This window comes from Vigna radiata, chromosome 4 (genome assembly GCF_000741045.1).
Source record: "Vigna radiata var. radiata cultivar VC1973A chromosome 4, Vradiata_ver6, whole genome shotgun sequence".
NCBI lineage: Eukaryota > Viridiplantae > Streptophyta > Magnoliopsida > Fabales > Fabaceae > Vigna > Vigna radiata.
In genome coordinates this window covers 6178837-6193992 of record NC_028354.1, presented here as the reverse complement: position 1 = coordinate 6193992, position 15156 = coordinate 6178837, and the positions used below count along the sequence as shown (strand labels likewise).

Here is a 15156-nt window from a genome sequence, read left to right as displayed (position 1 = left end):
ATTAACAATAGTATCAGTATATAATTAATAGTAACAGTTTTCAGGTTACCAAAAAGTTGGAGAATTTACATGGGATTTATTTTTGTAAATTTTTTTATATAAAGTAAAATCTGTTTTCAAAAACCAAAATAAAAGAATAATGGTTAAAGTGGAAATGAACGGAGGCTCATATCCGTGATATCAGTTCAACGAATGCTCCATTTCCATGGGTGGGGATGTATGTTTATATATTGGGGAGGTGGAGGATGGAAATGAAAAGGTGCAGGGATCAACTCCCATAACTTTCTACATCTCCATCAAATTACTTCTTGTAACTCATAATACAACGAAAATACTTCAATATCCTTCATTATTACTTGAATTCCTGCTGTTTAATTATAGTTATATATAATATTTTTCATTAATTCATAATATAAAATTTAATATCCTACAGACAACATTTTTTAATGAGAAAAAAATATGTAATCCACAAATACAAACGAAATTACGAATAAACGAAAATATTGTCTAGACGTTTTATTAGTATGTAATATTCATCAATGTTAGTTGACAATTAACCAAATTAGGTCATATGACATACGACAACTTTAAAACTGAATTACCAAAACATTTAAAAGAAATACTGGACACTCCCTCCATTACCACCAAATACTTTTTCCACCTCCCAAACCTCTCCAAAATTTTTTAATTACAAAAATATTCTTTTTTACTTTAATTACTTTTAAGTATCTTTTTTTTTTTTTAAATCTAAATCTTTACGCAGCTCCACCCCCAAACTCTCTCAACTCTCACTTTTCCAAATCCGTCTGAACCACAACAAATGTTACCCGAGGTTGGTAACTCGGTTCCAACATGCACAAGCCTAAACATTAACAATGAAAGCATGAAACAAGGTCAGAGTGTTTTGCGATCTTTCATGGTCCAAGAAAATGTAAATAAATATAACTGCAATATATTCAATTACCTTACGAATGGCATCAAACTCGTACAACAAGACCTGGTAGAATTGTCCTTACCCCATCCCTGTAAATATATTTAATGACTATAAATAATATAGACTATCCTCCATTATCCCTTTGCAAGAACACTTCTTTTTTTTTCTTCAAATATTAGAACTAAACAACCTTACCTGTAAAATATTATTCTCAGTGGTTTTTGTCCAGTTGCCTTCTTAAACGAGAGTAACAACTCTCTGCAATAGAATAGAATAGTATAATTCAAGATATAATTACAAGAAATCAATGCAAAACCATCACATAATTCTTCTGGTTGTGAAGAGAATAAATGACTTAAAAAGTGAACTTAAAACAACTAAAATTTATCACACATGTCACTGCTACTCAGTTCCCGATTGATTCTGACAAAAATAAAAGTATGAAGAAGAAAATAAAGGTTGGAGAGTGATATTAAGAATCCATGACAATGTCCTGTAGAATGTCTGTCTCTTGTTCACGTGGTCTCTGGCACGAGACCTTCGGCAAAGAAGTTATCTGCTTTTCGTTAAGCCCTTTTGTATGGGTTCCGTTATTTTGACACCCAGTTTTTAACACTCATTTGACACTGTCACGTGTCAATGTCCTATTGGGTAGTTTTATTTAATTTTTTTTTTTAAATTTAGCCTGCAAAATGGAAAGTTTTTCACAAAATTTGTATTCCAATTGTATCCTTGGCGTATTTCATCAATTTTTTGTGTAACTTCTCTCAGATTTGGTGGTCTTCGTTGGTGTCCGTTGTTCTACCGACGTCTTCGTGGTCTCCGGTATTCTCCAGTGATCGTCGTCTTCAATGACAAGTTCCGGAATGGACCTTCGTTGGACCAAGGTAAACGCCTTCTCCCGTTGTAGGTTTGGGTATTTCGTTTTAGGGTTGAGTATTGGGGTTGTTGTGGTTTGTTGCAGACGTTATGGGTTTTTGTGGTTTGATTTGATTTTTTTGACAGTTAACGGTGCGTCATTCATTTTCAACTATGTATGATTGCACTCTCAACGAAGGGTTGATAGAGGAGCAACGAGAAGTTATTTCGTAGACTCCATTTGGTTGGTTTTTGGAGTTGAGTGGTAAAGTAATTTTGAATACTAAAATCTTGCGTGAATTAACCAAGGCATGGGTGGATTCGAGCAACTGTTTTATTATTGCAGACAAGCATTTCCATATGAATGAAAATGATTTTTGTTCATGAATAAGATTGAGTTTAGATGGTAAAAGTATAAACTTGAAGGATTGTTCAGAGTAGTTATGTAACATTTAATATGTTGTTTTTTGTGGTATGTGTTTGTTTTTTGTGTACTTTTGAATGTTATTTTATATTCAGAGTAGTTATGTAACATTTAATATGTTGTTAAATTTCAGGTTCATGTTGTAGATGAAATTGATGCTGTAAAGAAGGATGACAATGATGTGATAGAAAAACAACAACCACCAAAAAGCTATGAAGAGCAACGAAGAAAGAAAATGCTTAAAAAAATGCAGGGAGAGTTTGATGCACACTGCAGAGGATCAGAAATCTTTAATTGAAGAACTTAAAAGGGAGGTGAATGTCTTAGAGGCAGAGTTGGAGGCAGAGAAGGCCAGAAGAACACCTAAAAGGTCAACTGCATATGATGGTGTTCAAAGTGGTGGACGTCCACAAGCATTTAGTGACGATGCATTTGTTTCACCTGTTGGAGTGTCGACCGAGGAAGCCGATGGAATGTCCAACAATGAAGAAGGTGCAATGTCGCCAAAATCAGCGGGTGGAATGTCGGACAACCAATCACAGCTGAAGACTTATGTTAGGATTGGTTCACGAAAGCGATTTAAGAGTCAAGCACTTAGGACACCATACACAAGAAATGTAGTAGTTAGAACGAGATATGATTAATTATTGTATTAGGCTTGAAGAAAAATATTGTGTAATCATATCTCGTTTAACCATTAAAACCTTAGACAATTAACAAATTCTATTGATAATCCTAAATTAATAAGTTCTACATTACATTTATGTTTTATTTTAATATTTAGTAATAATAAACTTCATAATAAATCTTTACATTCATATTTCAATTAGTTATAATATATTTCTAAAAGAAAAATGTAATGCTTTTCGTTTTGGAATGATTCACTTAAATTTGAATAAAAAAAAAAACTTGAATTGATAGTGATAAGAAGCAGTTAAGTTAAAACGAAACCCACATTTTATTAATATCATAATATGGTAGTAAGAAATTCGAATAACAAAACCGCATAACAAATATATAAAATATATTTAAACAAATAAGCTCAAATTTTCTCAACATCGATATTGGCTCATTAGTTAAAACGGGTACACTAGCATTGACATAAATGATTTTTAAAATGATTTAATGTTTAAAAGAGAATATTAGTTAAAAGAGATAATTTAATGTTTTTTTTAAATGATTCACTTTAAATCAGAAAGAAGCAGTTAAATTAAAATGAAACTCGCACTTTACTAATCCCTAGAACATGATGCACAACTAAAGAAATTCAAATAACAAATTCTAAAAAAATATATATTAAAACATTTAAACAAATAAATTCAGTTTAAAACTTCATTTTTTTTCAACATCGTCATGGTACATTAGTTGGAAGGGGTACATTAACACAGACTTAATTGTGCTCTTTGTTATATCGTTTTGTCGTCCAAATCCATCTCCATATTGATATAGGAAATGACCACTCCTAGCAAGGTTAATCATAAATTGAACAAAAGATTTAGGGAATATAGAATCCATAATTAGGTATTTATTCAAGTTTTTCCATTCTTTCTCCATCAAAGTTTTAAAGTATTGACGGACATTTTCTTCTGGAAGACCAGTTTCGTGCATATAACTTACAATTGAGTTCGAGGTTTCACCCCTCTTCATCTCGTCCTGTCCAGAACAACATGTTAGACATGAAGTTTTATCCATATGAGTTACGTAATAAGGTTATGCTAAACAAAGTTAAAGTTACCTTTGATGTTCCCAAATCATTGCTAAGCCTAAAAATGGTGTATACAGAGCGCAACAAGTCGTGGTCATTATTAATCAGAGAATGAATCACTTGTTCTGTGATGTCTTGGCTTATCAAGAAGTAAACATGAGTAAGGACAACCCCTGCTCCGATCGAGATCCTTGCATTTTCTAGAAATTTATCGAATGGTGGAATAATTTTGTTGTGAAACCACTTTGCTTCTTGGAGGTATGCTTTGCACAAATCAGATAACTATGGAATAATCAAACAGACGTTTTAGCTTTAGTTATACTGAATATACATAGGAAAGAAATGAGAGTTGTGTTGTGTAACATACAGATTTTGTGAGGTAAGGAAGACAATTTATGCCTCGTTCCTTAAAGATGTCATAAATCAACCCATTAACAGTGTTATAGATGGCTAGGAAACACAATACCATGTAGTCTGGAAGAGTNTTTATGGAATTCACGTTCCATCTTGTGTCCATGCACATGCATTAAAATTTAAATGATTAAATAAGACATTTTTTAAACTTTTTCTAAGCATAAAGTAAAATGAATTCCATCTCAAGCTCAGATGAAGAAACCTTTCAATGGCATATGTGAAGAGCTCCAGTTCATCCAAAGTACCGTAGATGTCATATATATCATCGATGTATGGGAGTATTGTTGTTAGCTTACTGATTGCATTGCGATATATAGCAGATTGAGGTTCTGGAAAAATCGCTACCGTCCAAATAAATAATTCTACTAATCTGTCTCGAGCAAACTTTAGTTTCCTTGAGAGGCCAATGTCCGACCACCACCTATGTAACAACACATTTGAAAACACAAATATAACCTTAGAGAATAGTTGCATTTGAAAAGTGAAATGTTGTGATTCCACATTGTGTTGTTTGAATTATTTGTAATTTTAGTTTTTTTTTCAAAGTAGTCTCTTTAATATTTAACATTAATTATTGAAAGAATTAGATAATGATTTCTTGGATTTTATTTTTTAATCAAAATAATTTTTTTCTTCAATATTATGCAAAAAAAAAAAAATACATCAAATTTTAAGATAAAGTTAGCTAGATGAAACTCTACCAATTCTAAAAACACCAAAAGGAATGCAACTAAATTTTATTCTTTATAAAAAACCATGCTTTGGTTACTCCTACTCATTAAAATGGTTATTTTTATTTTTAAAAACCGTTATAACTTATTTTTCAGAAGAAAAGAAAATTCTAGTAATTATCTTAAAAGTAAAACACTTTTTCTATTAGGTATGATATTTTATGCACATAGTTTCTTTTAACAAATGTATAATTTTTCTTTTTCCTTGTTTATTTCTCTTTACCTTGATAGTTCTTTTAACTCGTTTTGATATGATGACTGCTCCATGTTGAATTCCACCTTTGCAAGTTCTAAGAGTAAGAGATTATGCGGTTCTGCCTTATCGTATGTNTTAATATAGTGTTGTGCCACTANTCTACAACANCTTTTATNATAGGGAAGCCCCTCCAATACATGCGTAACTTTTTCTGCCATTTTCGCATCCATTGATCTTTCTTCCATTAAATTCATCAGATGGGTTCTTGAAAATTCATTTGCCTCCCAAAGACTTTCTCCTTCCAAGGTCAAGTATGATGCTTCGTACAAACTTAACATTCCTTCTACATCGTTGCTAATTTCAGCTTTGAATTTTCCTTCTTCATCTTTGAAACTCGTAAAAATGTCTGCATGCACCTCAAAGAATAATCTTAACGTGAGTGATAATTAGAAAGATGTGCTATGGCTAAAGATTTAAAGATAAGATGAAAGTTAGTTAAAATGAATAAGATGGAGAATACTTTAAGTAGAGGCATTCATAACCCTACTATACTAAGGTTTCGAATTCAAGACAGTGTGTTGATATTATTAGTATTAGAATACTATTTATTAAAACTGGGATCTAAAATTAGGAGATGATCTTTTTAAATAAGAATAATTTTAAACTAAAACTGATTTTCATGTTAACATGAGTGTTGTGTCGTGGCAGTGATCCGGATAAAATCTTATAGTATATAAATAAGAAAAAGAAATGAAAGAAACCAGTATTTAGGGTTAGTTCCTTCTGAATCGCCTTAGTATATGTAAGTGCTTGAGAAAAGGTTAAAAAGAAAAGGCTCCCGATACAAGGATTATTGAGAATGAATTCAAGCAAGGGTTAAAGTTACACCGGAAACAAATATATACAAGGAAGGAAAAATAAAAAATTAAGAAAACTATTATAACAAAAGAAAAGATCTATTTATATCTCTATCACCCTCCCTTAAGATCAACATGGATGTTATGCATGTTTAACTTGGATACAATAGTGTTAAAAGAAGACACATGAAGAAGTTTAATGAGACCATCTTAAAGCTTTTTTCTAGTAATGTGGCAGTCAATGTCTATATGTTTGGTTCTCTCATGAAATGTGTGCTTCTTGGCAATGTGGATAGCAAAATTCTTGTCAGAGCAGACTGAGTAAGAAGTGATATATGTAAATCTTTTAAAAAATATTACATCCATTGTAGTTCACAAGTGAGAGAAGCTAAGGACCTGTATTCAACTTCAGAGGAGGATTTGGAAACAATGGTTTGTTTCTTTGACTTCCAAGAAATGAGAGCAATTCCATGAAAGACACAGAAATCAGAGATGGATCTTCTAGTAGTAGCATAAGTGGCCCAATTAGAATCAGAGTAGACATGAATACGGAAGGAATTATTAGCGGCATATAACATACCAGAACCAGGAGCATTCTTTAAATATCTAATGATTCTCATGGCTTGTTGCATATGAGGTTGGCGAGGAGTAGAAACAAACTGGTTAAGTTGTTGGACGTCAAAAGCAATGTCGGACCGCATATTGGTGAGATAGATTAACCCTCCAATAAGGCGATGGTAAGAAGAAGGATCTGTGAGAAAGGGACCTTCATCAACATGAAGTTTAATAGAAGGATCAACAAGTGTAGGAGCAGGTTTACATCCTAACATACCAGTTGTAGAAATCANTTCAAGACAATATTTTCTCTGATTTATACACAATCCAGCTTGAGATCTAGCAATTTCAAAATCCCAGAAAATATTTAAGATCTCCAAAGTTTTTAATGTGAAACTTGATGTGGAAAGGATCTTTAACCGTAGTAACTTCAAAGAGGTTAGTTCCAGATTGAAGGATATCATCAACGTACACCAAAATAATGGTGATAGTAGAAGGAGAATGTTTACTAAATAAAGAATGATTAGTTGAACTTTGTGTATACTTGATAGAGAGTAATTCTAATGTTAGTTTGTGATTCCAATTTCTGATTTCCTGCTTTAAACCATACAGAGACGTTTGAAGCTTGCAAACAAGATTGGGAGTAGAAGGACAAATACCAAGAGGAGGCTTCATGTACATATCTTTAGTTAAATCACCACGGAGAAAGGCATTCCCAACGTCCAGTCGATGAAGGAACCATTGATTGATAGTAACAAGAGCAAGCACAAGACGAACAATGATGATTTTAACAACAGGGGAGAAAGTTTCATAGCAATCGAAGCCTTCAGTTTGAGTGAAACCTTTTGCTACTAAACGAGCTTTATATCTATCAATAAAGCCATTTGCTTTATGTTTGATACGATAAACCCAACCACAATTGATGGGTTTCTTACTAGCAAGAAGATTAACAATAGTCCAAGTTTGGTTTCTTTCATGAGCACAAATTTTGGAATTCATAGCTTGTTGCCAACATGCAAACTTGCTGGCCTCTCTAAAGGAGGATGGTTCAACTTGTGCATAAATATTATGACAAAAAGAAGCATGGTTAAGAAAGGAACAAATGTATAGGATACAAGGTAGTATGGGATGAGGAATTGCTAGAAGTAGTACCATAGTAGTAGTGGTTTAATACCTAGGTCTACTTTTGTTTCTAAGAGAAACTCTTTGTCCAATAGTAAGAAGAATGATGTTATCAGAAGAATGGTTAGAAATAATATTTATTAGGTAATTTGTGGTGGTGAAAACAGGTGTCATATTTGGAAAGTCAAAAAGAGTAACATTAGAAATATCATCATGTGTAGGACACGAAGGTGGAGTTAAAGAAGTTTGGTCGGAAAAATATGTTCATGAAAAATGAAATTTCGTGAAACAATAGTAGAATGTGAATGCAAATCATACAACACAAAACCTTTGGTTCCAGATTTGTATCCAAGAAAAAGATATTTGTTACTTTTGGAATCAAGCTTTGTGCGACCTACGCTAGAGTATGATAAGCATCCCAAAACTTTCAGATTTGAAAAACTTAATTTGATGGAGTAGAATATTTCATAAGGAGATTTATTTTGAAGAAAAGGTGTTGGCAGTCTATTAATAATATGAATAGCATGCTTTATAGCATAAGACCAAAAAATGTTTGGAACTTTGGATTGGAAAACAAGAGATCGACAAACATTAAAAATGTGTTGATACTTCCTTTCAACAATGTCATTTTGTTGGGGAGTGACAACACAAGTAGTTTCATGAAAAATACATTTGGTAGTGTAAAATTCATTAAGAAAAAAATTCTTTTCCATTGTCAGATCTTATTATTTTAAGTTTACAAGAAAACTGGTTTTCAGTTAAAAGAATGAAGTTTTGAAGTAATTGTTTGACATCAAATTTGTGCTTCAAAAGAAGAATCCACGTGAAACGACTACAGTCATCAACAATGGTAAAAAAAATATTGATGTCCATCAATGGAAGTAGTAGAAATGGAGCTCCAAATATCAACATGAATGACATGAAAGAAACATGGTGATTTAGTTTTGCTAACAGAAACATGGAGGGAACAAAATTTTGTTTGATGATGGGTTTATAACCTTGGAAAAGGCAATATTTCATCTAGCAATTGTTAGAGGTGTTATTCGTTCTTTGATAATGATCACAGTATTTGGCACGACCACCAAATTTATGGGTACGTCCACGTCCACGAGCAAGCTGAAAATTGAGATTTGTCGTGCAATCTTGTGAAGTTTGGGAGGAGGAATCATGAAATTCACATTCCCTTTGAAGGACCAAAGAAAAAGTTTTAGGGAGAGCGGACATAGGTTCCATTAGCATAATCTGAGAACGAACTTGAGAAAATTCATGGTTTAACCCACAAAGAAACTTTATGACAGAATCAATGTTGCATTCTTGTTGAATCTTAGTCCATAAACCACAATTACAAGGAGAACGAAAGGTAGAGAGAAGAATGGTCTTATACAAAGAAAGTTCTTTTCAAATGACTTGAAGACGAGTATAATATTAAGAGATAGTAGAATCACCTTGTTTACAAAATTAAAGTTCTTATTGTAGATCGATGATACGAAACTTATCACCATGAAAAAAGCGCTGGAGAAGATTGGTGCAAATCTCGTACGCAGAATCCATCCACATGACAAATTGTTTGATAGGAAGAGTCATGGAACGCATCAGTCATGAGATCACCATCTTGTTACATCTCTTCCAGGCTTTATGAAGAACATCATTAGGGGGAGGGCAAGAAAGGGTACCGAGAACAAATTTGTCTTTGTTCTTGGTTTCAAGAGCAACAAGCATGTTATGTTTCCATTGTTGAAAATTGGTGTCGGAGAGAGGAAGGTTAACAAGAACGAGGGTTGGGTTCTGAAGGGGATGAAGAAAGAGAGGGTGGACATGATTAGAAAGATGATCAGAGAAAAAAAATCGAATTGCCCATGAGAGAAAAACAAATCTTCAACCTGATACCATATAAGTGTTTGAGGAAAGATTCAAGAGAGATGCTAAAAAAAAAAAGTATTATTGAGAATGAATTTAAACATGGGATAAAGTTAAGCGGAAGCAAATATGTACAAGGAAAAATAAAAAGTAAAAAAAAAAGAGTTACAACAGAAAAAGAGATCTGTTTAGATCTCTATCAGTATCTAATAACCATAAATCTTTCGAAACTGCAGCATTTTGAAAATTTGGAAGTCGTGTATTGTTAAGTTTATTTACATATGAAAAGGGATTGCCTGATTAAGGTTGAAATTGTGTACCTTGGGAGACATGAAAGCCATGTCGTCTGAGAATTCGAAAAACAAGAGCTGTTTCATGAAGACTTTTTGTAGTTCGTTGTTTGAAGTTTTCAATTGAAACAAGTCTGAGAAGGGCTTTGTTTATCCAGTCCTCGAACCTGAAGATCAGTCCCAAGCGCTCAATATCATCAATCAGTTCAAGTAAGCTTAGTGGTTCCATGTCTGTTGCATTCATCACAAGTCGTACTTTCTCCTCCAACTCTGCTGCCCTTTCTTGCATAGTTTCTCTCTGCATTTAGCATGCATGACAGGAAAAAAGAAACACTAACAGTGAAAAACAATAATACAAGTAATATTGAGAGCAAAGAAAATGAAGGAAAAGAAAGATTACGGAAAAATTGCTTGGCAGGGAGTGGATAAATTCGTCAGTAAAAGAAGAAGTAGGGTTGAAAGTAGGTGGAGTTCTAAATGGGGTATGGTGTTTGTTGGCATCACGAATGAGCTTGGTTGAAGATATAGAAGGAGCTTGTGTGCTAGACAAGGAACAGGGAAGTCCCCATACATTACTTGCCATGCTGCTTTCACTCTTAATAATTTAAAANGAAGTTGAATAAATATAGCAGTATCTGTGAAAGCATTAGATATGATACCTTGCCAAAAGGACCACACGCGGTACACTTTACACCTTACATATTTAATCTGATACAAGCATGTCATTCTGAAGCCTTGACTCCAATAAAAAATAGGAAAATCATACTTTGATATATATAAGATTCTTTATACTTTTTTTTAGAAAATCACGTGTTAAAATGTAACTGGTCTAATTTTAAATTTTTTCTTTGTTGACATGAAAAAAAAGCAATAATATATGATAATTTTTACATCTGTTTATAACAAAATATAAAGATAAAATAATTATTAAAATGTAAAATTTTATATTTTAAAAAAAAATAAAATAAAAAATAAAAAAAAATTATATCAAATAAAAGTAAAAGAAGTTAGACATGTGAATAATTTTTCATGAAAAATTACAATCCTTACGTTTTCAATGACATATTTACATTTCGTCTCAAAATTTTGATTTCAATTAGCTCGGGATCTTCGTTCCCCTTCTTTCTCAATTATTGTTTTTGCTTAACATTATTTATTTGAGAGCCAACATTGTTGTTTTGAGATCCAATATTTCATCATTGTTCCTTCCGCTGCTCTTTTCTCATTGTTCTCTGTTTCACACTCATTCAGAAACAAGTTGTGCTCTGTTTTCTTCGTTCTAGACACAAGTTGTCCGTAGAAAAGATAGATTCATGTGATTTGAGAATGGTTTGTTTCGTTCTTTTATCTTTTTGTCACTAGTGTAAAATTTAATTTTAATGTTATCCTTTAGACGTCAGTTAAGCGAGGATTTGACGTAAATTAATGACTGTTGGCACTTTCGTAAATAAGTTGTCAATATAGACGTCAGTTAAGAGGGGTCCCGACGTCTATAATTTGATAGACGTCGGGACCCTCAACCGATATCTATAAGCCCTCATATACATCGGCTCCCCCGGAAAGACGTCAAAACTAAAAGAAATTTAATAAAAAATAACTTTTTATTCTATTTAAACGTCTGTTATGGGGGAACCGACTTCTAAAGCACTTTAGACGTAAGTTAATGGGGGAACCGATGTCTAAATCCTAAGCCCAGAAATTTAAAAATTTAGATATTGACATATCTAAATTTTTTAAATTATAAAAATAAAAACAAAGTTCCAGGTTTCATTCTTACAAAAATTTAAAAAATAAACAATTTTCAAAAATTTAAAAATAGTTAGAAATAAAAAAAAAACGTGCAAAAAAGCACGATCTAAAAAGAAAGCCATGGACAGTTTATAGAAGCACATGTTTATCCCTACTTTTATATACTTTGGAGGAGGACATTTTTAAATACTTTTAAGAGACCTTTTGGGAACACTTTCTCTGTACATATTGAGCATAAGAGACTATAGCTATCCAAACATGACAGGTTTATCTCTATTTTGAAAGACTTTGGAGGGACATTTTTAGATACTTTTGAGAGAATTTTTAGAAATATTTTCTTTGTATTTATTAAGCATAAGAGAGCATATCTATTGAAACATTGTAATGTTCGCATTATTACGAGTAGTTAAACTTATCTTGTACTGAATTTATAACGTAATCATTTGAAACTCTCCCTTATTAGTAATGATTTATTTATTGTTAGAATAATTTTTTAAAAAATTTAGGAAAACAAGATGAACAACAATGTAGATTTGACATAATTTTTTACGCATGAATACACATTTTCCAAAAAACAATATTTTGTCCCTTATAAGAGTGAAAGGAATCACAAAATTCGCTTTTGAGATACAAAAAAGAAATACAACAATGACACTCACTCTTAGTATTAACGTCAAACAAGAATAAAATTCTCATGAATTGATTTGTGTGTTAAGTGAATAACCAAATATCTTTCAATAGAGCACATGATCCCTTTATATAGATGGTGATCAAGCATCTTTCAAATCCAAAAAACAATATTTTGTCCCTTATAAGAGTGAAAGGAATCACGATATCCGCTTTTGAGATACAAGAACGAAATACAACGATGACACTCACTCTTAGTATTAACGTCAAACCAGAATAAAATTCTCATGAATTGATTTGTGTTTTAAGTGAATGACCAAATATCTTTCAATAGAGTACACGATCCCTTTATATAGATGTTGATTAAGCATCTTTCAAATCCAAGAGATACCAGATTCTGATTAGTTACATTTATTGATTGTAACTTTTCATGAATGGTTGTAACTCTTCATGAATAATTGCAACTCTTCATGAATCTGAAAATTGTCTCTAATACTCTTAAATTCCAACAATCCTCCACCATTTGAGAGTATTGTATAATTACTTAACACAAACATCAATTTAATAATTGCAATCTTACACACAAATGAAGGTGTACAAAGACTTGAACTTTCATTTAGTAGAATACACATTTCAGGAATTCGTATTTTATATACTATACATATAAGATAAATTACATATTCTTGTTATACTTGACACAATAGGGTCATGCGTCCATATCTATTCATAAATTCATGCCCCCTTGACTTCTTGAAGCAACCAAACTTCGCACTTACATAGGTTGATTTCTTAGGTAAACATGTTTTTTGTGACAAAACATAAATTCAAGAAATCAATTAAGAATTAGTTACCGTCGTAAGCATCACAGATCTAAAGCACTCTTGAAATAATTATTTGGGCTTTTAATCATCAAATTAGAGATTTAATCTTATTGAACTTAAGTTAAGATTTCCTTACTTGTAATTAATCATGGGCTCCATTCTTATTCCAATTATCATTCGGAAAATGGAATCTTTAGCCACTGCCTTAGTCAATCCACCAGCCAAATTAAACTTTGTTTGTACAAAATCTACTGTAATAATTCCATCTTTGATGAGTCCTTGGACATAACTATGTCTCACACCAATATGTCTTGATTTCCCATTGTATACTTGACTATAAGCCTTTGCCAATGTTGCAGCATTGTCACAATATATTGCTATTGGTTTTGGTAATAATGGTATTTCGAACATGAGATTCCTCAATCATTTGGCTTCCTTTCCTATCGAGGCTAGAGCTGTAAACTCTGAAGTCATAGTGGAATCTGTAATGCAAGTTTGTTTCTTGGACGACTAAGAAATTACACCTCCTCCAAGGAGGAAAATCCAACACTAGTTGAAAAGTGATCTTCTGCATTTGTAATCCAAGTTGCATCGGAATATCCTTCCAAAAATGAAGGATAACCACTATATGTTAATCTATAATTAAAATTTTTCTTTAAATACTTAAGTACTCGACGTACTGCTTGCCAATGTGATAGACTATGGTTACTAGTATAACTAATCAGTTTGATATGTGGAAAAGCAATATCTGACCTTTTATTCGTCATTGCATACATTAAACATCTTATTATCCTTGCATATTCTAGTTGTGAAACTGCTTTACCACCATTAGGTAATATCTTTAAACTAGGGTCTATCGACACCCTATTTCGTCTGAATAAATCAATAAATATAAGTAAATAAATAAAAATAAAAAATAAAAAAAAATAATTAATGGTGTGTAAAAAGATAAAATAAATTTCCTAAAAAAATGTATATAATTCTCAAACTTTAATTTAGCCTGAAAGCTAAGAAGTTTTATAGATATCTTCAAGACGTCACTAGAAAATATTTGCTTATGCTTATGGTCGCTCATCGAAAACTCACCTATATCTGGAAACCGTTTCTTGTTCCGAGTAAAGGATTTGCTTAGGTCTTGGTCTTGATAGTTTATTGGGTGAAGAAGAAGAAGAAGAAAAACAAGATAAAGGTGAATGAAAACCGTTGCACTAAAACAAAATTCCTCAAATCAGTATTAACAGTAGGGCATGGCGAGTGGAGAGAAATTGGGAGTGGTGAAAACAAACAAGGAAGTGAAGACATTAAAAACTAACCTAATGACCTAAATTGTTAAATGGTATATAAACAAAACTAAAGGGTGCGAATATTAAAATGAGAATTAGGCCTAATATAAAAACAAAAATAAGATGTAAAACACAAATTGGGTGGTGTGATGAAAAACATGGATTAAGCCTCAAACTAAAAAGGTGTAAAACAAAAATATTATAAAAATGTAATTTTCTACTTTTTAAGTTTGTTTAATTATTTTTTAAATCTAAAAGGTAAATTAATTAATTATAATTTTTTAGAAACCAATTTTATTTATCCTAGTGTTTAGAAGAACTTTCATTTAATATTGAGAGTCGATTTCATATAAACAGTTTGGAGACATTCAACTGAAAATTCACTTTGAACTGAAATAGAAGCTAATAATTTTTTTAGATAAACCTTAATTCGGTATTAGAAGAAATAATTGATGATGACTATAATAGTTTTTTTTTTTAATATTTCATTCAAATTTTATTAATAGTATCAGTGTCACTTGTTCATTACTTTGTTTGTGTATTAATGGTTTCAAGAATTAAATGGTTAAAGCGAAAATATTAAGAGAAAAACATAAATCCTAAAGTCTAGTTCAATTTTTCTTTTCTAAATTACATAACTAATTTTATGTCTTTCATGAGTTAATTTAATTAGCATACTAGTAATTAAGTATACAACTGCACAAGTTATTAATTATCAAATTCTATTGATGAT

At 31.8% G+C, this 15156-nt stretch overlaps 1 protein-coding gene across 1 annotated transcript; it reads right to left on the bottom strand.

Moving 5' to 3' along the window:
• Positions 1-3548: 3548 nt before the first annotated feature.
• LOC106758896 (isoprene synthase, chloroplastic) lies at positions 3549-10627 on the bottom strand. The gene is made up of 7 exons (XM_014641898.2): positions 10344-10627; positions 9974-10241; positions 5290-5668; positions 4538-4756; positions 4289-4427; positions 3952-4203; positions 3549-3869 (listed from the first exon to the last, which is right to left on the bottom strand). The coding sequence occupies exons 1-7, from the start codon at positions 10524-10526 to the stop codon at positions 3549-3551; spliced, it is 1761 nt and encodes a 586-aa protein (XP_014497384.2). The 5' UTR covers positions 10527-10627.
• Positions 10628-15156: the final 4529 nt, after the last annotated feature.